General features: G+C 49.1%; 2 protein-coding genes and 2 non-coding genes across 4 annotated transcripts; 1 reads left to right on the plus strand and 3 right to left on the minus strand.

The window, feature by feature from the left end:
* Positions 1 to 363: 363 nt before the first annotated feature.
* On the minus strand, positions 364 to 813 carry LOC109447996 (calmodulin-alpha). Its single transcript, XM_019732819.2, has one exon. The coding sequence runs from the start codon at positions 811 to 813 to the stop codon at positions 364 to 366; it is 450 nt and encodes a 149-aa protein (XP_019588378.1).
* On the plus strand, positions 748 to 4,895 carry SPPL2C (signal peptide peptidase like 2C). The gene has a single exon (XM_019732818.2). It carries the CDS (start codon positions 1,187 to 1,189, stop codon positions 3,194 to 3,196), a length of 2,010 nt encoding a protein of 669 aa, XP_019588377.2. The 5' UTR covers positions 748 to 1,186; the 3' UTR covers positions 3,197 to 4,895.
* Positions 4,896 to 12,620: 7,725 nt separating this feature from the next.
* LOC141569114 (U4 spliceosomal RNA) lies at positions 12,621 to 12,756 on the minus strand. The gene has a single exon (XR_012492506.1). It is a non-coding gene; the product is annotated as a U4 spliceosomal RNA (small nuclear RNA).
* Positions 12,757 to 17,009: 4,253 nt separating this feature from the next.
* LOC141569097 (U1 spliceosomal RNA) lies at positions 17,010 to 17,173 on the minus strand. Its single transcript, XR_012492495.1, has one exon. It is a non-coding gene; the product is annotated as a U1 spliceosomal RNA (small nuclear RNA).
* Positions 17,174 to 21,162: the final 3,989 nt, after the last annotated feature.

Raw genomic sequence — 21,162 nt, forward strand, 5'->3', positions numbered from 1 at the left:
CCGTGCAGAGTTACAACTCCACACTTCAACAACGACAGGCTGACAGCTCCTAAAGAAAGCTACTTTAAAAAAGGCATAACCCAGATGTTCCCTCATTTGACCTATTCCATCTAAGTTTAGATGGGCAGAAGGGCTTAGGTCTACCCAGGGTGAGCCCCACGCAACATGTTACTTGATCAATTTTCTAAAATAAGATTTCAGGACAATGACAGTAAGAGAAGTGAAGAAAACATGGAGGAATGAAGTCCTAATTACTATACATACGTATTTTTTAACAGTACGGGGAAACCTTTTGCAGATAAGTTACAAACAAAGAAAAGGCAAATAACGTGCAAGAGACTTAACACATCCTGCACAATGTCTTTACTTTGCTGTCATGATTTGGACAAACTTTTCGTAGTTGACTTGCCCATCACTGTCGATATCTGCTTCCCTGATCATTTCGTCAACCTCTTCATCTGTTAACTTCTCTCCAAGGTTTGTCATCACGTGGCGAAGCTCTGCTGCACTGATCAAGCCATTGCCATCCTTGTCAAACACACGGAATGCTTCTCTGATTTCTTCTTCACTGTCTGTGTCTTTCATTTTTCTTGCCATCATGGTCAGGAATTCCAGGAAGTCAATGGTGCCATTACCATCGACGTCCACTTCATTTATCATGTCCTGTAACTCTGCTTCTGTGGGATTCTGCCCAAGAGACCTCATCACAGTTCCGAATTCCTTTGTTGTTATAGTTCCATCACCATCCTTGTCAAACACCGAAAAAGCTTCTTTGCATTCTGCAATCTGCTCTTCGGTCAGTTGGTCAGCCATGTTGCAAGTGCGTCCGGTCTCCGGGACGTGATTGCTCAACCACTCGGGACGCCCGCTCTACTTGGACCTCCTGCCTCTTATTTTATCTGACCTAGTCCAGGCCCACCAGGGGCTGAGCAGAGAGCAGGGACCCAGATCACTTCTCTGCTCGGAGGCAGGGTTGGGGGACAGGATCCTGAGAGGGTCCCTGTGCTCTGTAGCAGTTCCCTGGGACCCGGTGGCACAGCTTTATGACTAGGTAGGTAGGTGTGGCCCTGGTTTCTGGGATGGGAGGCCATGCTGCTCTGTGACAGCGGGCCACACCCACTCCCTGGGAGGGGGGACTGGGCTGTGAGTGGCTGCCCCGTGGGGACGCAGTGGTAGGTGGCTGAGGATGGCCTGCTTGGGATTCCTCCTCCTCCTCTTCCTCAGCAGTGCTGTGGCCAGTGGGCAGTATGGCATAGTCCATGTCGTGTCACAGAATTGGAGCAAGGACTACTGCATGCTGTTCAGCTCCGACTATATCACCCTGCCCCGGGACCTGCGCCATGCCCCACTCCTGCCCCTGCATGACAGCACCATGGCACCCTGGTGCCCAGGCGAGGACCCTGCCCACCAGGCCCAGCCCAGCTCCCCCAGCCAGCGGCCCCTCCACCGGACCACTGCCATGGTCATGAGGGGCAACTGCAGCTTCTACGCTAAGGGCTGGCTGGCTCAGGGCCAAGGCGCCCACGGGCTGCTCATCGTGAGCCGGGCCAGCAGCCACCAGTGCTCAGAGGCCACCCTGACATCCCGGGACCCCCGCACGCCCCTGCCAGACATCACCATCCCCGTGGCCGTGCTCCAATACACCGACTTGCTCGACATCCTCGGCCATGTCCACGGCGGCGCCATGGTCCGGGTGGCCTTGTATGCGCCCCCGGAGCCCATCCTTGACTATAATATGGTGGTCATCTTTATCCTGGCTGTAGGCACGGTGGCCGCAGGCGGCTACTGGGCAGGCCTGACTGAGGCTGACTGGCTACAGCGGCACCGGGCCCGAGGAGGAGGGGGGCCTGGTGGTCATGATCAGCAGGAAGCAGGGGTGGCCCAGAGCAGGCAGGAGGAAGAAGATGAGGGTGAACCCGTGGACTTCACACCGGCCATGATGGGCGCCGTGGTCGCCATGTTCTGCTCCCTCATGCTGCTGCTCTACTTCCTCTACGACTGCTTCGTCTATGTCATGATTGCCATCTTCAGCCTGGGCGCTGGCACCGGCCTCTACAGCTGCCTGGCCCCTCTGGTGTGCCACCTGCCCCTGCAGCAATACCAGTGGCCTCTGCCTGGCCGCTGGGCCCGTGTGCAGCTGCCCCTGGTGCTGCTGGCTGGCCTGTGCATGGTGGTGACCATCTTCTGGGTGGCCTACCGCAATGAGGACCGTTGGGCTTGGCTCCTACAGGACACGCTGGGTGTGACCTACTGCCTTTTTGTCCTGAGACATGTGCGGCTGCCCACCCTCAAGAACTGCACCTCCTTCCTGCTGGCCCTGCTGGCCTTTGATGTCTTCTTTGTCTTCGTCACACCTCTCTTCACCAAAACTGGAAAGAGCATCATGGTGGAGGTAGCCTCGGGCCCGGCAGAGTCCTTGAGCCACGAGAGGTTGCCCATGGTGCTGAAAGTGCCCCGGTTGAACTTCTCGGCTTTGACCCTGTGTGACCAGCTCTTCTCCATCCTCGGCTTTGGTGACATCGTGGTCCCGGGCTTCTTGGTGGCCTACTGTCATCGCTTTGATGTACAAATGCGCTCACGCCAGGTCTACTTCATAGCCTGCACCATGGCCTATGCCGTGGGCCTGCTGGTCACTTTTGTCGCCATGGTCCTCATGAAGATGGGCCAGCCCGCCCTGCTCTACCTGGTAACCAGCACTCTGCTCACTAGCCTGGCGGTGGCTGCCTGCCGCCAAGAGCTCACTCTCTTCTGGACTGGCCAGGGCAGAGCCCAGACACCTGCCCAGCCTGTGGCAGGGCTCCGTGGTGCCCCTTCAGTTGGCTCCAAACAGAAGCAGGAGGACACAGCAGACGTGCACACATCCAGCGAGTCTGAGGGGGCCACCAACCCCTTGGCAGGGAGCTCAGACAGCAACCTTGGAGAGGACGCTGCCAGGATTGTCATCATATCTGAGGATGAAGCCTCTGGTCTGGATGGCTACAGTGACAGCTCCGAGGGCTGGAGTGATGCCAACCTGGACCCTCAGGAGATCTCCTGTGCCTCCCCTGGGGCCTCAGAGGAGCTGATGACACTGATGCCACCACCCTCGGAGCTGGGATACGCCCAGGTCCACAACACCATTCTACCCTGGATGGGGCTCTACAAAAGGAAGGGATTGAAGGTAGAGGAGAGCACGTCCACCCAGGCTCCCTTGTGAACCGGGCCCTGGGAAGGGAAATGTGCCTCCAGAAAGGCTGCCAGAATATCACAGAGCAAAGCCACGCATGGCAAAAAGAAATCGGGGCATTAAAGATATTCCAGGTCTACCCAGTGGAGCTTCCTTTTTAGGATGGTAAGAAAGCAGCGACCACAGAATAAGTCCATGCAGGGCCTGGAGGGCCCTTAAGATTGGCACCACCCCAAATTGTGCAGAGGGGGAAACTGAGGCTCAGAGAGGGTACACGACTTGCACAAACTTACTCAGCAAGGTCAGGGTTTTCTCCCAGGGCTTGCTAGGCAGTGACTTCTTGTCTCCCTGCCTCCCCAACACCAAGCCCCAAGCCCCAGCCCTTGAGCCTGGCGGATAGGCTCCATCCCGGCCCTGCAGCCTGTCCCACCCCAGCTTCATTGCCCATCTCTTCCTCCTGCTCAGGTCCAACTGAACCATTACTGTTCTTTGATCATACCACGTCCTCTCCCTCTCTTTTTACACACGCTGTTCCCTCTGGCTGGGATGCCTTTCCCATTCCAGGCAGAAATTTCCCAACCCAGCTCCCTGGCTCACTAAAACAGTCCTAAGCATCCTTCAAGGGTCAGCTTACATCCATCCTTTCTGCTAAACCTTCCTGCTCAAGGCGCCTGGGACAGCAGCACCACACCTGGTGTGTCTGCACAGGCACTGAGTATGCACCTACTGTGTGCACCAGCCTGTGATGGGCAATCAGGGAGGCTGCTGTCGAGCAGGGGGTGAGTGGGGAGTAGAAAATAGGCAACCTGAAAATCATCTTCAAGTGGGGGGGTGGAAGGATTGGAGCTGAAGTGGAAGAATTTAGGAGGCCACGGCTCTAGTTTCCCCGCTTCCCTCACTGACTCTAGATAATGGACAAGTCTCTTGACCCCTTTGGGTCTTAGTAGTCTCATCTTAAAAATAGGGCTTATAATACTATGTCTACCTGTGGGCAGGGGTACAGACAAGATGATCCCACCGTGTTTTAAACCATATGGTGTGTTTTTATGTTGCTTCAGCAGAGCAAACAAACTCTGGGGCGAGGGAAGGCTTCCTGGTGGAGGCCATGTTGGACATGAGGGAATCATATCCCGAGAGGCAGTGTGACACAGTAGTTAGGGTTTTAGAGCCAGCTGCCCACCGGATTTTCCTGCTCTACTACTGACCTATAAGTGTGTCATTGAACCAGTGACTTAACCTCTCAGTGCCTTAGCTTTCTCATCTGTAAAATAGGATAGTAACAGGAGCTATGGTCAGGTTGTTGGGAGGTTAGAATGAGTTGGCTTATGGAAGGTGACTGACACATGCCCTGTATACAGCACCAGCTCTGTGAATGTTAACTTTGCTCCCCTTCATGAAAGCCTTTCAGAATCAGATCCAGCTCCTACCAGGCCTTCGAGTTCTGGCCCCGACTTCCTCCCCTCTTCTTTCCACACCCTGCATTCCTGCCCCTACCACCACAAGGCCGTACAGCAGACCCAACCAGACCCATCTTCCCCCACAGGGCCCTCCCACAGACTGGTTCCTCTTTCTGGAACTTTCTGCTCCTCCCACCCCCAGAATTGGGCCTGGCCAACCCCAATCACTTTACCATACACCCTGTTCACTAGTTTTCTGTCTCCCCAGTCAGATGTCAGCTTCATGAGGGCAGAGACCACTATGTCTTGTTCAGCTGTGTAGTTCTTGATTTGTGTTTGTTGGAGGAATGAATGAATGAATGAATGAATGAATGAATGAATGAATGAGGAATTAATCCAGCTTGAACTGTAGAGGAAGAGGGGACACCATGAGGTAAGGCCCCACTGTCCAGGCCACCTCTCTGTGTTCCTGCAGGTCCTTGGTCATGTGGAGATGCGGCTCTGAGGGGTCTAGTTGGACCCTGGGGGGGGGGAGCAAGGGGGCCAATGGGGGTTCACGTAATGGGCATCTTAAAGAAGGCCCCACTCGCTGATCCCCCCAGCCAACAGCACCTGAAGGCCCGGGCTGGACAAGGGCAGAGTGAGGTACATGGGCCAGGACTCTGACCGGAGGTGTTGACAGGCCTTCCTACTGGAGCCAGAGGCCATCTGGCCTGGACAGAGGGGCCTCCACAGGCCCTGGCTCTGTCCCCAACCTAGGCAGCCTCCCCACTGCTGATTTGCGTCACTGGGCCTGCCAGAGGTGGGCTACACGCTTCTGCCAGACCCGAGGGGAGGGCTGGACAGAAAGGCCTCTTGTCTCCCCTCACCCCCCAGACTAGGGGACAGGGGAACACGTCTCTCCCAGGACATTGCAGTCAGGGTGGCTCTGAGGACACTGGACTAGAGCCTCCTGCGACAGGGCTAAGGCCTCCCGCCAAGGAGAGGACTCTCCATGGGAGGGTCTGAGGAAGGAAGACCCCCCACCTTACAGCCCTGTTCATGTCCAAACACCACAGATTCAGGAAAGGTTTAATCTGATTCTGTCCTCACTGCTCTACCCAACAGAGGCAAACACATTCGGAGAACAGTCTATCCATAAAATGGGGAGAATAACACTACCCACTTCAGGGGGTTGTGCTCAGGGTTACACTTCACGGGTGAGGAGCTGAGCCCAGGTTCCAGAAATCTTGTAGTTCTGTTGCTGCTGCTGCTCTGTGGTGGCCCCGTGTCCCCTGCTCCTGCCCTGACCCCAGAACCAGGCTCCTCTTTTAGCTGCGGGCTTGGCCTCACTTTGCCAGTCCCTTTCCTAGGGACTGGGCCAAATCCAGGTGGCTGGACCAAGCTACCACCTGTCAGAGATGCCCAGTGCTGGCAGCCCCGTGGTGAATGCAGAGGAACACAGGGTATTGCACGTGTGTATGTACACACACGTGTACACATGTACGCATGTGTTCACATCCATACTGCAGCCTCAGGCACACATGCACATACACACGTGCCCCTTCACCTCCTGCACACACGCATATGCACACTCATGCCTGAGCATATCTGTACCGAACACTCGCACAGACCTGTGCACACCCTACAGGCACAACTGCACACAAACAAACATGCATGTGCAAGGGGACCAGCAAGTTGGGCTTTCTTTAAGATGCCTATTACCTGAGCCCCCACGGGCCCCCTTCTTCTCCACCCCCAGGGTCCAACCATACCTGTCAGTGTCACATCTCTACATGGACCAAGACCCTACAGGAATTCAGGGAGGTGGCCTGGACAGTGGGGCCTTACCTTGTGTTGTCCCTTCTTCCTCTACGTTTCCGGCTGGATAAATTACTGTGCTCGGACCTTTGCTGCTGTTTCCTTCAGACCCAGCCTTTCCCCTCTAGTCCATGTACCTGTGGGAACGGGATGCTGATGCCTGGATTTCCTACCCCAGAGCGCAGAGCAGCCCTTTTCTGGTGGGGCAAACACTGAGACGCAACATTCAGTCCCCTCTTGAAGAGGGAGGCTGGCCCACAGCCTCCTCCAGGGGCCGCCTCAGCTTTCCAGCCCAATTGGCTCTTTAGGGAGATGGGAGACATGGAGGGCCAGCTAATGACAAAGCAAGATAATGGTACGAGGGCCTGGCATCTCCCTTCTCTTCCTTTAACAGACAATGTTTGATCCCAGCCCCACTGGGCTGGCAGAGATGGCAGTAAGCCTGCATCCCTATCCGATGGCTCCCCCACCCTCACGTGCTTTCTCTTTCTCTCCTTTTGCACCTGAACTCCCTCTCAGCACCTGCTTCCTGGAGAGCCCAACCTGTGACAGGTGAAACCTAAGATGAGGGGCAGGCAGGAATAGACTTCCTGAGGCCATGCGCAGGGCTCCAGGGGGCCCAGCTCAGGCTCTGAGGCTGTGCTTTACTCAGGCTGCCTAGTAATTCTCTTTGTGGCCTTGTTGAATCCCAGCAAGAACCCCGTGAGCTAAATAAGCACAGCCTTGTTTTTTTTGTTTGTTTGCTTGTTTGTTTTTAGTTAATGAAGAGTTTGGTACTCTGGATTCCCAGGACAGTGAGAACCAACAAGGACCTGCGAGTTGCTCTAATCCACAGATGAGGGAAAGAAGTCTAGAGAGGGTCAGGACCTGCCCGAGGTCACACAGCAATGAGACAGCAGAAATAGAACAATTCTGCTCTTCTGTCTCCCAGCCCAGCAGCTGGGTCTGCTCCCATCCTCAACCCCCGCCCCCCCTTCGCAGACCCTGGTCTGTAAAACACGCCTCCCCAGGAAAACTCAGGGTCTGCCTGCTCCTTTGCCTGTGCCCCTCAGTAGGTACAGAGCTCCATTCTCACTGAGTAGTTGTGTGTTGTTTGATAAGGAAGGTTTATCAGCATCAAGCATCATCTCAGCGAGCTCAGGAGGACACAGCTAGACTCCCAGTCACTGCGACACGGATTCAAAGCCCAGCATTTATTCACTTGATGCTTGACAATTGTGGCCACCCTCTGTGCCTCAATGCCCTTGTCTGTAAAATGGGCTGCTAATGAACCTTGTGGGTTCATTGTAAGGATTAAATGAGGTGAGGTATGTGTATTAATAGCTAACATTTGCAAACACTAACAACAAGCTAGATATACACATTATCTCATTACATGACACTCAGGTAGAGCAGTTTCTCGGACAGCACTTGCTACTGCCCCCGCCCCGCCCCCCAACGCCATCTTTCTCAAATCAGCTTTCTGTTCCTTGGGATTGAGCTCCCAGAGGTGAAGCCATCCTCTTCCTTTGGTCTCCCCCACCCACGTCCGGTAGGATGTGGTGTGCGGGTGGGCGCCTGGCGGTGAGCAGACGCACCACGGCAGAGCCAGGAAGAGGGGTCCCTCTGCAGTGTGACTGACAGGGGAAAGAGTTTCTGCCTTTTTTTTTTTTTTTTTTGGCAACCCTGAATTTAGGAGCGCTCTTGTGCTGCCACCTGCTGGTAAGATAAGAAAGAGCAGGCGTGCTTTCACCTTTGGGCCAGGAGAGTTCCATTAAGGAACATCGGAATAATTATAATCAGGGGTGATATCCCAAAAAATGTATAATAACCTACCCATCAGCAGAGTTCTGAAATCCCTACTGGCCCCAGGGTTAACCCTTTAGAAGCTGGTCGCGAGGAGGTGGAGGTGTCCTGGAGAAGGGTCTAAGAGTATTTTGATATTTTATGAAATGAAGGGGGGCCAACACAGCGTCACTGAATGTCCTTAGTGCTTGAGGACGGTCCATGTCCTGTCGCTTATCCCACCCCGTTGAATCGGGCCACCATGAAGAAGTGTTCGCAGATTCCAGCACTTGGCTCATTCCTAGGAGAGGAGTCTCCCCGTGTGGTCCTCCCATCCCAAAACGCTTGTCCTTGTAGGTCCACAGATGCCCGTTCCCACACTCAACAGCAATTATTCATTTTGTTTGGGAACAAATGCCTGCGCGCCTGGCTGGTTTACTTCTCCAGTGCTTCCTTTATCTGTAGAAGGAACTCTTCCCAAGAGCTACCTCTAGGTCTCTTCCAGGCATGTCAGTCTGGGTCCAGGTCTCATGCCTGACTCCTGAGCCCACCTAGGATGATGGGACTCCTAAAAGGGTGGCTAGAAAGGGAAACTGAGGCTGCTGCTGCTGCTGGGAGAACCTTGAGCTTCTAAAATTCTAAGGAGTTGTTCTGAGAAATGCCTTTAAATATCTTCCCCCAATCTCTTAAGGACTTGAATGGCAGAGAGGAGGGAGAGGGGGGCCAGTGTGTGAGAGGTCTGAAGGAGGGTCTTGGCAGAGCCTCCAGAGACCTTCCAGAACTCTCCAGAATGAAGGATAAAAACGGAAAGCAGCTTGTCTGAGGCCATGCAGCAAGATAGTGGGAAGGCCAAAGCAACCAAGAACCTGGAAACTAATCCAAGAATCTTTTATAAATAAGAGACCCTTTCTGGAATGCAAATGCTTGCCTTTAATGGTATCAGTTCATGAGGTCCCAATTTTGCCCACATATATGGTCTTCTTAAAGCAGAAGACAGCTGGGTCCAGAGAGAAAAGAACTTCTCTGGGCAAAATCCTCAGACCCTCATAGCCCATCCTGGGCAGAGCCTTGCCACTGTCTATAGTTTCTGACCCTGGCAATGAAGTAAACCTGGGTAAGAGAGGCAGCCCTCCTGAAAATCCATCACAGCCCAGGTTCTCTTCCAGGCCACCCTCTGCTGCTGCCACGAGAGTGTGAGCCCAGGCTGGGTCTGGTCTCGACCCACCTTGCTTAATCCTTAAAGTCAGTTGTGGTCAACTGAACGATGTGCACCCCCCCCACACACAAAGAATGTCCACAGCCTAGTCCTTGGGACCTTATATGGAAGGGGGGAAAAAGGACTTTGCAGATGTGATTCAGTTAAAGATCTTGAGCTGGAGAGATTACCCTGTATTATCCAAGTAGGCCCTAGATGTGATCACAAGGTCTTGTAAGAGGGAGGCACAGGAGGATTACACACACGGAGAAGTGGAGAAGGAAATGTGATGCTCCAAGCAGAGACTGGAGTGGTGTGGCCACAAGCCGAGGGTTGCCAGCAGCTGCCAGAAGCTGGAAGAGGCAAAGAATGGATTCTCCCCTACAGCCTCCAGAAAGAGCACTGGCTGGCTGACCTTTTGATTTCGGGTCAGTGATACTGATTTCAGACTTCTGGCCTGTGAGCTGTGAGAGAATAAATGTCTGTTGTGTTAAGCCACCAAGTTTGTGGTCATTTGTTATAGCAGCCCCAGGAAATTGAAACACTGATCAACAGGTGTCCATGGCACAGCACTGCGAATTGAGAATTAAACACCTCCCAGAGCAGACGAGACAAAGACACAGCAAAACAACAAAACTCCTAGTCTGTCCAAGGAGAGGCGGGAATTGGGGTCTCGGTTACAATAGCCAGTGAATAGATTCTCAGGTCAGGTGCTGTATCAGGCTCCAGGAACTTCTTTGTATTGTTATTAAGCTGTGGAGAAAAAAAATGAAAAGCACAGCCAAGTAGGGAAGAAAGCACCATCATTGTTAAACTTTTGGTTTATTTCCATCCGATCCTCTTTTTTTCCATGCATAGGTTTTATTTGTGTGTTTCATTTACATAGTTATAATCAAACTGGACATACAAATTGATATTTTGCTATAGTCTATGTAATCTTTGAACCTTGATTTTGGTGGATGATGTATTATTCCATAGCAGATATAACTATATAAATTTAATATTTTATTATTGTATGTTTGGTCTGTTTCCTACAGCACCATGAAAAATATCTTTGGCTGTAAATGACATGTTTTAGAAGATTTCTGTAATAGATCTAGTAATTGTATTTCTGGGAAACTAGGGATATGAAAATCTTTAAAGGTTGTAATTCATTTTGCTAAATTATTTTCCAAATCCTGTCTGTGTCCATTTGTCCTCTACATATGCTGTGAAATATGGAAGTGACCATTTCACTACTCCCTCACTAGCACCTTTGCTAATTCAATAGGGTGAAAAGTAACATCTCTTTCAATTCGCTTATCTCTGATTAACAGTGAGGTTGAACTGTTATTTCCATATTCTGGTTTATGAATGGCATATTCTCCATTCCAGGCCTTAGCACAGTGCCCAACCAGTTTTCATTTCCCGTAGATTCTACACTAGGAAAATCTCTAGGATCCATTTTTATCCTTCCCATTTTTACAGACCTCTCTCATGATGTCATCTCTCAGCTGGGCCTTTAGGATCCTTGTTAGAGAGAAGAGCACAAATATTCTTGGTCCTGTGCCTCCAGCTGAAAGACTATGGATGCCTCCCTATCACCTGTCAAACCAACCCCAACTCCTCAGCCTGGTGTTTAATGAAGTCCAGGCTTCCCTACCAGCCAACTTTGCCTCCTACCAGTTCTGTGTGTGTAGTTCTCCAACCATGCTTAGTCTCACTCCATACCTCTGTTCCACTCACTTAGAAAGTGCTTCTTCCGTTTTCCCCTGATTCCTAAGCACATTGTATCCACACTCTCCAGCGCCCTGTGTCTGGCCCTGTCCAAGGTCCTGGAGAGAAACAGTAAACAGGGCATAGTTCCTGACTCAGAGGGTCTCACCACAGGGAGAGGGTGGAGGAGGGCACAGATGTATTAATAAGGCATTTTGGGCCTCAAAGAACAAGGACCTACTCAAAGTGGCTCAAGCAAAAAGAGGAGCTTATTGGAAGGAAGTGGGATTTCTCAGAACACAAAGGCAAACAGCCCGGTTGGGTCTCATGGGAACTGGGAATTAGAAAGCTGTCAGAAAGAAAAACCACCCTCTGCACCTTTCCAAGCTGCATAGTCTCTGTGCATCCACTTCCTCTCCTCTCTTCCCTGAGCCAGCTGCCTCTGCACATTCATTTTGCTCCCGGCCCCAGTTCTACATCATGGCCTCTTGGCCCAGGGATCACCATCAATGGGCCTTGGTCTCTATGTAGACGCCATTCAGTAGCTCAAGGGAGAGAATCTACCTGGCTTAGATTTTGCTCTATTTGGTCAGGGTCCTGTCTATCATTGCCCTTTGGGGATCCCATGGGCCCTTGACACAGGTGTCTCCCCCTGGTTTGATCAGCTGTGGCCAGAGATGGACGGCGAGGAGAGCAGGGTCAGATACTACAAAGGATTGTCAAAATCTGAATTTCTAGGCGATTCATGTGCTTATTAAAGTTTAAGAAGCACTGTTATAAAGCAGTGGTTCCCCAAGAGGGATCCCTGATCTACCAGCAGCAGCAGCACCTGAAAACTTGTCAGAATTGCAATCTGAGGCCCTACCCAGGGCCTGGAGGGGCCCGGAAGGAATTGGAGGCTTCACACGGGTGCTCAAAGAGAGACCCACCCACCACCCTCTGTTTTCCACACAGAAAATTCCTATCTTCTTTTCATGAAAAAGAGCCTGTGTCTTGCTTTCCACCTGTCTGTCACCTGTGGGGCTGGCAAAGAGAAACTGCCACACAAGCTGCCATATATAAATGTAACATGGTGAGGTTTGTTTATGCTGGGCAGAGGCATGTCAGCAACCCCTGTGGCCCTCATGTTGCTATTCAGGCACCATCAGGGGAGAGGATTTCTGGTATTCCTTCAAAGATTATGGGTTTTAGTGTCTTGGTTGATTCCCACCCATATTAGTTTCTTGTGGTTGCTATAGCAAAATACCAAAACCTGGTGGCTTAAAACAATAGAAGTTTATTTTCTCATAGTCTGGAGGCTGGAAGTCTGGAATTTCCTTGTCAGTAGGGCCATGCTCACTCTGAAGTCTGTAGGGGAGAAGACTTCTTTTCATCTTCCTGCTTCTGGTAACTCCGGGTGTGTTTTAGCAGGTGGCTACCTAACTCCACTGCCTCCATCTTTACACAGACTTCTCTCTGTGTCTCACATCTCCCTCTGCCTTTGTCTCGTAAGCACACTTGCTGTTGGATCTAGGGGCCATCTTGATAACTCAGGATGATCTCATCTTGAGGTTCTTAACTCATTACATCTGCAAAGCCCCTTTTTCCAAATAAGGTCATATTCACAGGTTCCAGTGGCAATATATATAATATAAGTATTACACATATTTATATTATATATAATATATATATATTTCAAGTAGCAATAATTCTGCCTCAGATAAACCTCATTGGCTACTATACTGCTACTGCACAAAGCTTGGACACATGTTTTGGGGGCTACCCCTAACCGACACACTCTACCACCATCTCTGCCAAATGTTTGGGACCATACTAAGGACAAATGATGTCCCCACCCATCTTCATCCTATTCAGAGTAGCTACAAATGACAAGATTATTAGAGCCAGCAGAGCCTATGAGAATTTTGTCTTTTCACGACTTTTCTGTTAGCCTTAACTTAGGACAAAATAAAAGGGTAAACAACTACTACAACAAAGAAACAAGGTACAGCCCCTCTTCTCAAGGAATCGATGGTTGGGTGGGACCAGAGCAGCCAAGAAGGGTGCTGCCTTTGTTCCCCCACCGGTGGCAGTGCCCACCCCTGCTGGCCATCTGCTGTCAATTTCCGGGGCTGCGGCTGGAGGATGAAAGCACGCCCTGAGGGGGACTCTGAGTGCCCTGGATGGCATCCTGGGAATTGCAGGGCCCTCAGCACTCCTAAGATGAACATGCCTGCCTTCTGCAGCTTCCGTTCTGCCAATGCAGGAGTTTTTATGATTGCCAGAACAGCAATTAAGGAGGGGAAAATCAGCCAAATGGTGCATTCTTGGGCTTCCGCAGCCAGTATTCTGCGCGGCCAGTCTCAGGGCCAAAGGAGAGGAGACTTTCCAGAAAGCAAGCTGGTGTCCAGAAAAGGCCATTCTTGCTGGCCTCTAATGTTAGCCCCACGATGATGAGTAAAATGAGGACTGAGCAGCCCTGGCCCCACTGTGCTTCTCTGAGAAGTGCTAATCAGAACGAGATTTCTACCAGCTGGGAACCCCTAAGCATGGACCAAGGGAGACAGGAGGCAAGCAAGAGGCAAGAGACCTGGGGACAAGGAGTTCAAAGTGTACATAAGCACATACTTTAGACTTGGGCTCCTTCCCCACCCCCACCCCTTGGCCACTAATTGGCCCTGTGAGCTTGGAAGTGTTCTTTAATAAAGAAACTTTACAAACCACTAGAAAAAGATAAACAATCCAAAAAGGGGGGAAATAGGCAAAGAATTTGAACAGGCGTTTTATAGAAGAAACACAGATGGAAAAAAAAAAAAAAAAACACAGAAAAAGATATTCAATTTCTCTAGTAATTGGGGAACAAAACTTGAAACAACCAGAACATGAGTGTGAAAATTGGTGACATCTGAATAAAGTCTGCAGTTTTGTTAATAGCATTGTACCAATGTTAATGTCTCCGTTTTGATACTTACATTGTGGGACATGTGGGGACAGAGCCAGGAGCGCAGTTTCTAGCCTCTCGGTCTCACTCGGGTAGTAAATGGCCATCAACTGTGATTGGCTGGCCACCAGCTGTGGCTAGTTGGCCGTCAACTGTAACCAGTGAGCCGCTGGCCGTGGGTATGCTAGCAAAAAATGGGGGCTAGCAAGGGCGAATTGTGGATTGCGGATTGCAGCGAGGTGGATGCTGCCAGTGAGAATATAGTGATATGACTCCCCTATCTATGGCTTTGTGGGTGTTCCTTTTTGGCCTCACCATATCCTGCGTTCTTATGTGGGGAGCGGGAGCTGAGAGCCCACATGACACCCTGCATGACAGTACAGTAAGATGGTAACATTAGGCGAAGCTTGGTGAAGGGCCTATGAGAATTTTGTCTTTTCACGACTTTTCTGTTAGCCTTATCTTAGGACAAAATAAAAGGGTAAACAACTACTACAACAATTGTAATAGAAAACAACAAAGAGATATTCACTGTCTACCAACAGAGTGGCAAGAATTATAACGATTAATAAGATCCAGCATTGGAGGTGGTGTTGCTGAAGAGGTGGGAGGGTGATCTGATAACATTCTTTTTTTTTTTTAATTTCTATTGGGGAGCAGTGTGTTTTTGCAGGACCCATCAGCTCCAAGTTAAGTCATCATTTTTTTCAATCCTGTTGTGGAGGATGCAGCTCAGCTCCAAGTCAAGCAGTTGTTTTCAATCTAGTTGTGGAGGGCGCAGCTCACTGGCCCATGTGGGAATCGAACCGGCAACCTGGGTGTTATGAGCACTGTGCTCTAACCAACTGAGCCAACTGGCCGCCCTGATAACACATTTTTAGAGAGCACTTTGGCAGTATCGATTATCATTTCATTGTGCATGTCTCTTGACCCGGGAATTCCACGGCTTGGTATCTACTCTACCAAAATCCTTGTTCTTGTATTCAAAGAGGCATGTCCAGGGGTATTCACCATCACCCTGTTGTAATAACCAGGAGCGGCTGAAATGCCCAGAGGAAATGCACCCATACAGGAAAGGCTAAATGATACAGTGCATCTGTGGGGGCAGAGCCCCAGAAAGAAGTTTCCAGGCTCTCGGCCTCACATAGACAGGTGCTGGCTCAGGTAGTAAATGGCCATCAACTGTGATTGCATGGCCATCAGCTATGGCTAGTTGGCCGTCAGCTGTAACCAGTGAGCCATTGGCCACTAATATAACTGCTGTGGCTACGCTAGCAGAAAGAGAGAAAAAGAATGGGGGCTAGCATGAAGATGGCGGCTGGGCTGGCAAGCGTGGATGGTGGTTTGCGGACAGTGTGGATCCAGCCTCCAGTGAGAGTATAGTGCCGCCAGAGAGAATATAGTGGTATGACTCCCCTACCTATGGCTCGGTGGGAGTTCCTTTTTGGCCTCACCATATCCTGCGTTCTTGTGTGGAGAGCGGGGCCAGCGACCCCGCCTGACACCCTGCACGACAGCATCTAACCACAAAATACAGTGCGGCAGGTAAAAATAATGCATCATATCCACATGAACAAAAATGTAAAGGATTCCAAAGCCAAAAAATCATTGATATAAAGAAAAAGCACACATAAAGCAGTATATTTCTAAATATATGTAGGCAGTCCTAGGCAGACAAAGCAGGGCGGGAGGGTGTCCCCATTGCCCCATGTTCAGCTGGTAGCCTGGCCTTCCTGCATATGGAGACTGGTTCCTTAGCAGGAAAGAACTTGGGAGACTTAGCTGGCGTTGCCAGTTGTTCTTGCTTTAGCTCCTTCACCAGCTGCTGCCGTCTACAGCACATGGCCAGAGTGCACCAACATTTGACTCCATCAGCTTCTCCTCATGTGTTCAGCCTCTTCTAAGGTGCTCACTTCTAAGGCACCCAAAAGTTTTGGATGCTGCTAACTCTGACTGTTTTCAGCAACCAGCCTATCTGGAACACAGTTATTTTAGATTTTATAATGTCAGATTGGGAAGGTTGATTATCTTAGAAAAATACATCGTTTGTATACAAAGGATGGGCTCACAGGATGCTGCTTTTCAAAGAATCAGATTTTTTTAGAGCCAAGAGACCCCTGGAGATCTTCTATTCTAATCCCCTCATTTTACAAATGAGGCAACAGGCACGGAGAAGTTGAGCGTTTTGCCCAATTATACCAACTAGTTAGTGGCATTGGCAATAAAGAATCCTAAAAACTAATCAACACCCAGGGTTTCCGTCTGATGTTTGCAAACTATTTAAGAAAAAATGTAATGAAAAATTATCCTGCACAAGTATGCCTCACTTTTTTTTTTAAGGCTTAAAGTTGATGCCACAAATGTTTTTTTTAACTATGTGAACATTAAATCTAATTTTTCTCTTTTGTGCATCCATCTGCAAAATGTGTCATCTTTCTATATCGTTGATCTTCAATGGGCAATGAATCTTAGCTTTACGTTTCTCTGTGCTTCGCCACCATCTCAGGTGTTTAGGGACCTGGAACCAAACACTTCAGGGCACCAAGAGAATCAGGACAGAAGAATTCTTTGTAAAAGAGTTGCTTCAGTCATTGGTCACTCTTTCTGGTTTATCCAGTTTGAATCTTCACATTTGTCTTCCTTAAAAAGGCACACGCCCCTATATTTATAATGCTTAGTACAATTTTTCTCCTTTAGTCTGTTCCTAATTTTGATTTTATATCCCAAACCCAAAGTCATTGGCCCTAACTTGCAAGAGAAAGCAGTTATTGTGAATGAACAAGCAAAGCACGTGGGCCCTGCGAGGCTATGGGTGGACACAAAAGCCCCTCTATGACTTTGTGAGAGCCATTCGCCCAACATCACTCAGCACAAGAAAAAGGGCACACACTGTGCTCACGCTCGGTTTAACCCGCCTGAATTTGTAAACAACTGAAGCATAACACAAGCAAGTTGGGTTTTTGGGGTTTTTTTGTTTGTTTTTTTTAGCTTGCTGATATGTTTAACTCAATAAAATGTTTGTGAATTAACTTCATGATGTTTTTTTTTCTTCTTTTTAAAAAATTTTTCTTGCAGGGGAGAGCGCGAATGCAGTCCCCCACTACCACAAATTATGCAGTCGAGTTTCCCACATTTGGGGAAATCACAGGGGTGAGCACATCCGGAGTGCAATGGATAAGCCTCGCCCTGGGAAAACCACCTTCGTGATCATGGTATCTCCCCTGCCAGGTTAGTATTTGTTTTTGTTTTTAATCCCAGATTATTTCTGCCTTTAAATGGACTGCACTGGCTGGTTTGAATTGGATGCTTTCTTTGAATACAGGCTTCTGTACATGTGCCTTGTAATGGTCAGGATAGGCTAGATTATGGCGCCGTAACAAACAATACCCAAATCTCAATGGCCTTAGCAAAGTTTGTTTTCCACTCATGTTACATGTCCTGCGAGGATCCAGCGGGAGCTTGGAGCTTATTGAAACCACTCAGGGACCCTGACTGAAGGAAACTCCATCTTGACATCTTCCACACTCACCTCAGCAGATGGAGAGAACACTGGAGGGACTCTCACAAGCCATCAAATGCTCCAGCCTAGAAATGACACCTGTCACTTTCTTTCACAACTCATTGGTCTGAACTGATCCCATGATCCTATGCAGCTGCAGGGCACCAGGAAGCCCAGTGCTCACCAGGAGAGGAGAACAGCCCTGCTGGCCTGCATGGGCCTCAGCATATATACACACCTTCATCTCGGGTCCAGGTAACAGCCGTCCCCAAACCAAAACAAACAAGTCTGCCTTGAATTCTACCCCTGCGTGTCACCGTGAGGTTGCAGCTTCGTTGTAGGAGTCACACAGGAGTGTCCCTGAGATGGGCTGCTGGGCTCTGCACGGGGCATGACCAGATCCTGCTTCTGATAACTGCTTACAAGTGGCCTTGACTCTCCAAATACCGGGAGCACTCCCTCCCCAGCAATGACATCCCAAAATGACTCCAGACCGTGTCAAATGTCCCTGGGGCAAAATCTCTCCCAGTTGAAAACGCTGTTCTCATAAAACATTCAAGTTTGCTGAGGGTGCCATTTCAGTTGTGCTGCAAGGAGCAAACCCTGAACTGGGGACTGTCAGGCCTGAGTTTAAATCCAGTTCTGCCATGAAATCACTCAGTGCTTTCTCTCTTCAGGCCTCAGTTTCCCTAACTGTAAGATGAGAGGATTTAATAGGACAATTCCTACAGTCGGTTCATAGCTTCTAAGGCTCTTGGGCTAGGTTCTGGAATTTTTCATTTTAACATAATTCTAGTCATAGCCTCACCTTCTCTCCAGACAAAGAGTGGAATGACGATTTCAGCAGCACAGCAGCACAGTCCAGATGACAGGAGGGGGTGATGAGGGAACACAGAGTGTAGGAAATGGGCAGCCAGGGGGGTGGCTGGGGAAAAGCATCAGCAGTGAAGATCCTGAATGCACCAAAAGGCATTTCCTGGGCTGACTCCATACCTGTCCACTAAAAAGTCACCTGTGACCTAAGGAATAGGAGGAGGTGTGCAAGGGGCTGGTAAAGGGGGTTTGGAGGAGAAGAGGATAAATAGCAAGCAATGTACACAGAGAAGAGAGCAGTGTCCCCAAGAATGGGAGGGAAGTGTGTGTGTGTGTGTGTGTGTGTGTGTGTGTGTGTGTGTACACATACCCTGGCTGTATCCTTGTTAATGGCAAGAGAAATTGAACAATTTCAATTCATCTTGAATATGTCTGTAAACTTAAAAAAATTATTATCATAGGATTATTAGGTTTGCTGGTCTCTTACCGGCCTCTTGACTCTTGTTCAGCTGGAATCAAATGACAGGGCGAGAGGAGGAAAGGGAGAGATGCACTCTGCTCCTCCCTGTCCACATTTCCTCCTGTTCCATCTCAGAATCCAATAAAGCTTGACAGTGAACTTGAAAGGGAGTGAGAGGTATTTAATAAAAGGCTGTTTGGTCTAAACAATGATTCAGGACTCTTTGAAAGCCGGAAGAGACAGGCTGAATGGTCTTTTCCATTCTAGGTTCCCTAAAAAGCGTTTAAGCTTATCTTTGATTTGTCTTAGGTTTGTACTTGTTTGTGTGTGTGTGTGCGTGTGCGTGTGTGTGTGTGTGTGTGTGTTTCAGCCACATTAACACTTTTCTGGGTTGCTAATAAACTGAGCTCCCAGGTTCTGCATGGTCAGCACCTGTTTCTCAGAAATATTTCACCCACTTGTTCTTTTATCCATCCAGTCTGCCAGCCACTCACCAACTGTTCATGAAGCACCTACTGTGCGTCGAATACTATGTTTAGGCTGAGGGTACAAAGGTGAATAAAAGACAGTCTAGGCCTTTCAGGGCATCGCTTTTGGCATGTACACAAGTGATCATACCCCAGTATGGTAAGTGGGCCCCCTGGGGCAACCCCTGGCCCTGACAGGGAAGCCTCAGGGAGGCCTTGTGAGAAGCGAGTATCGAAGCTAAGTCTGGAAGGACAAATAGGAGTTATTCAGGCAGAGATGAGAGAATGATATAGGCTTATAAAAGGCATAAAAGCAAGAGAGAGTTTGCAGATTCATTGACCTATAAAGAATACTCGTATCATGTGATTGGATAGTAGCGATCGGAGAGGAGAAGGTGAGGAATAAGACCAAGCTGGCCGACCTGGGCCACATGTGCCGTGCCAAGGACCTCTGCCCTCGGCCTCTGCCCCTCATTACCAAACTGTGGCTCCCATCACTCACATTCCCATTATTCGCAGTTCTGTCCTATAAAGTCCCCATGAAGACTGACCCAGCGGATAAAGAACCATTGATGCTGGGGGAAACACAGGCTTACATTCCTGCAAGGCTCTGGTCACCACATTTTCATCAACCGGATAATATATAACCTTGTTTATGTGTGTTTCTCTTTTAAAACACCTTATTTAATACCTATCATTGATTCCTTAACATGGAGCTTACAGCCCACAGCCCCCTAGCTGCCTGAAGGACACTTCTCTAACGCACACGTTTTCCCTGGCAGGCTCGGCACAGCCGGCTTGTGCTTAGAAACGTTAGACAGCCATTTAAAACAGCGCAATCACCACCACCACCAACAAAAAGCACACAAAAATGCAAAAAGTGTGGCACTAAATAACAACGAAAAGGAGATTTGTTGGCAGTACAAGAGCTGAAACCAGAAAGCAGAGTGTTGCCTTACTTGGTCTCAGCAGGGCACATACACAGTTGACCAATCAAATTTTTTGCCACCCTGCACATATCTATGAGTGACTGCAAAAATGCCACGAGTATGGATTTGGGGGTTACAAATACATTTTAAGAAGTAGGCAAATTCACAAATACGGACTCGTGAATAGAAACGATCATCTGTATTTCAAAAACTTAAATACGAACCCCTGAATTCTTGGTTCTGCCAGTGACTACTGTATTCAATAGAGTATTTTGCTTGTCTCCATTTTGATTTCCCCTGGAATACAGGACAGGTACAGGAGTGAATTTAGAGCTCTCTATGAATTTAAGACTAAAGACCTGGGAACTCACGTAATGCTACATTACACTACAGCAGTGTTTACCACAAACCATCCTACATCATTCTAGAAAGACAGCCTGTCAGAGAGTGACTTACAGCTCATTCTCTGCTGTCAGAGGAGCCAGACTCAATGACTGTTCCTGATCGGAACAAAGCAGAGCACCTCAGAGCCCCAGAGGGTTTCTCTGTGGTATCAGCCTCCGCAGGGACACTGTCCGTATTGGTTTGTGGAGAAGCAGCCGGAAGTCATGGTGTCTTGGGCCTGCCAGCTTCTGACACAAATGCGGCAGCTTTGCCCGGCCATGTGTTACCAGAGCAGTCTGGGCAGCCTGGTGCTTCAAAAATTTCCAGGACCAAGTGATACATAAACTCCTTGGAGCTGCTAAATCCCAGGAACACTTTCAGGGCAATTATTTATTTGAAATGGTAGACATGGAACTGATAGGTTTTATTTAATATTTTATCACGTAGATAGTCTCTTACGTAGGAAGAAAAAGTCATAGAACACAGTTCCCTCAGAATCTCATCTCCTAGCTGTCCCACTGACTTGTCAGCATGTTCCTGTATCATTAAAGAGTATAATTCATGACTTAGAACTTGATTTTTTAAAGAACGTGTTCCAAGTTGCCCAGATGGTATCTATTGCTGAATTTTTTTTGCATTTTCCCAATTTTTAAAAATTTAATTCTTAAAAGAT

This window comes from Rhinolophus sinicus, linkage group LG15 (genome assembly GCF_036562045.2).
Source record: "Rhinolophus sinicus isolate RSC01 linkage group LG15, ASM3656204v1, whole genome shotgun sequence".
NCBI classification, from domain to species: Eukaryota; Metazoa; Chordata; class Mammalia; order Chiroptera; family Rhinolophidae; genus Rhinolophus; species Rhinolophus sinicus.

What these genes read in the sequence shown, in the direction of transcription:
- LOC109447996 (XM_019732819.2), bottom strand. Translation starts at nt 813, where the DNA reads ATGGCTGACCAACTGACCGAAGAGCAGATTGCAGAATGCAAAGAAGCT.
- SPPL2C (XM_019732818.2), top strand. Translation starts at nt 1,187, where the DNA reads ATGGCCTGCTTGGGATTCCTCCTCCTCCTCTTCCTCAGCAGTGCTGTG.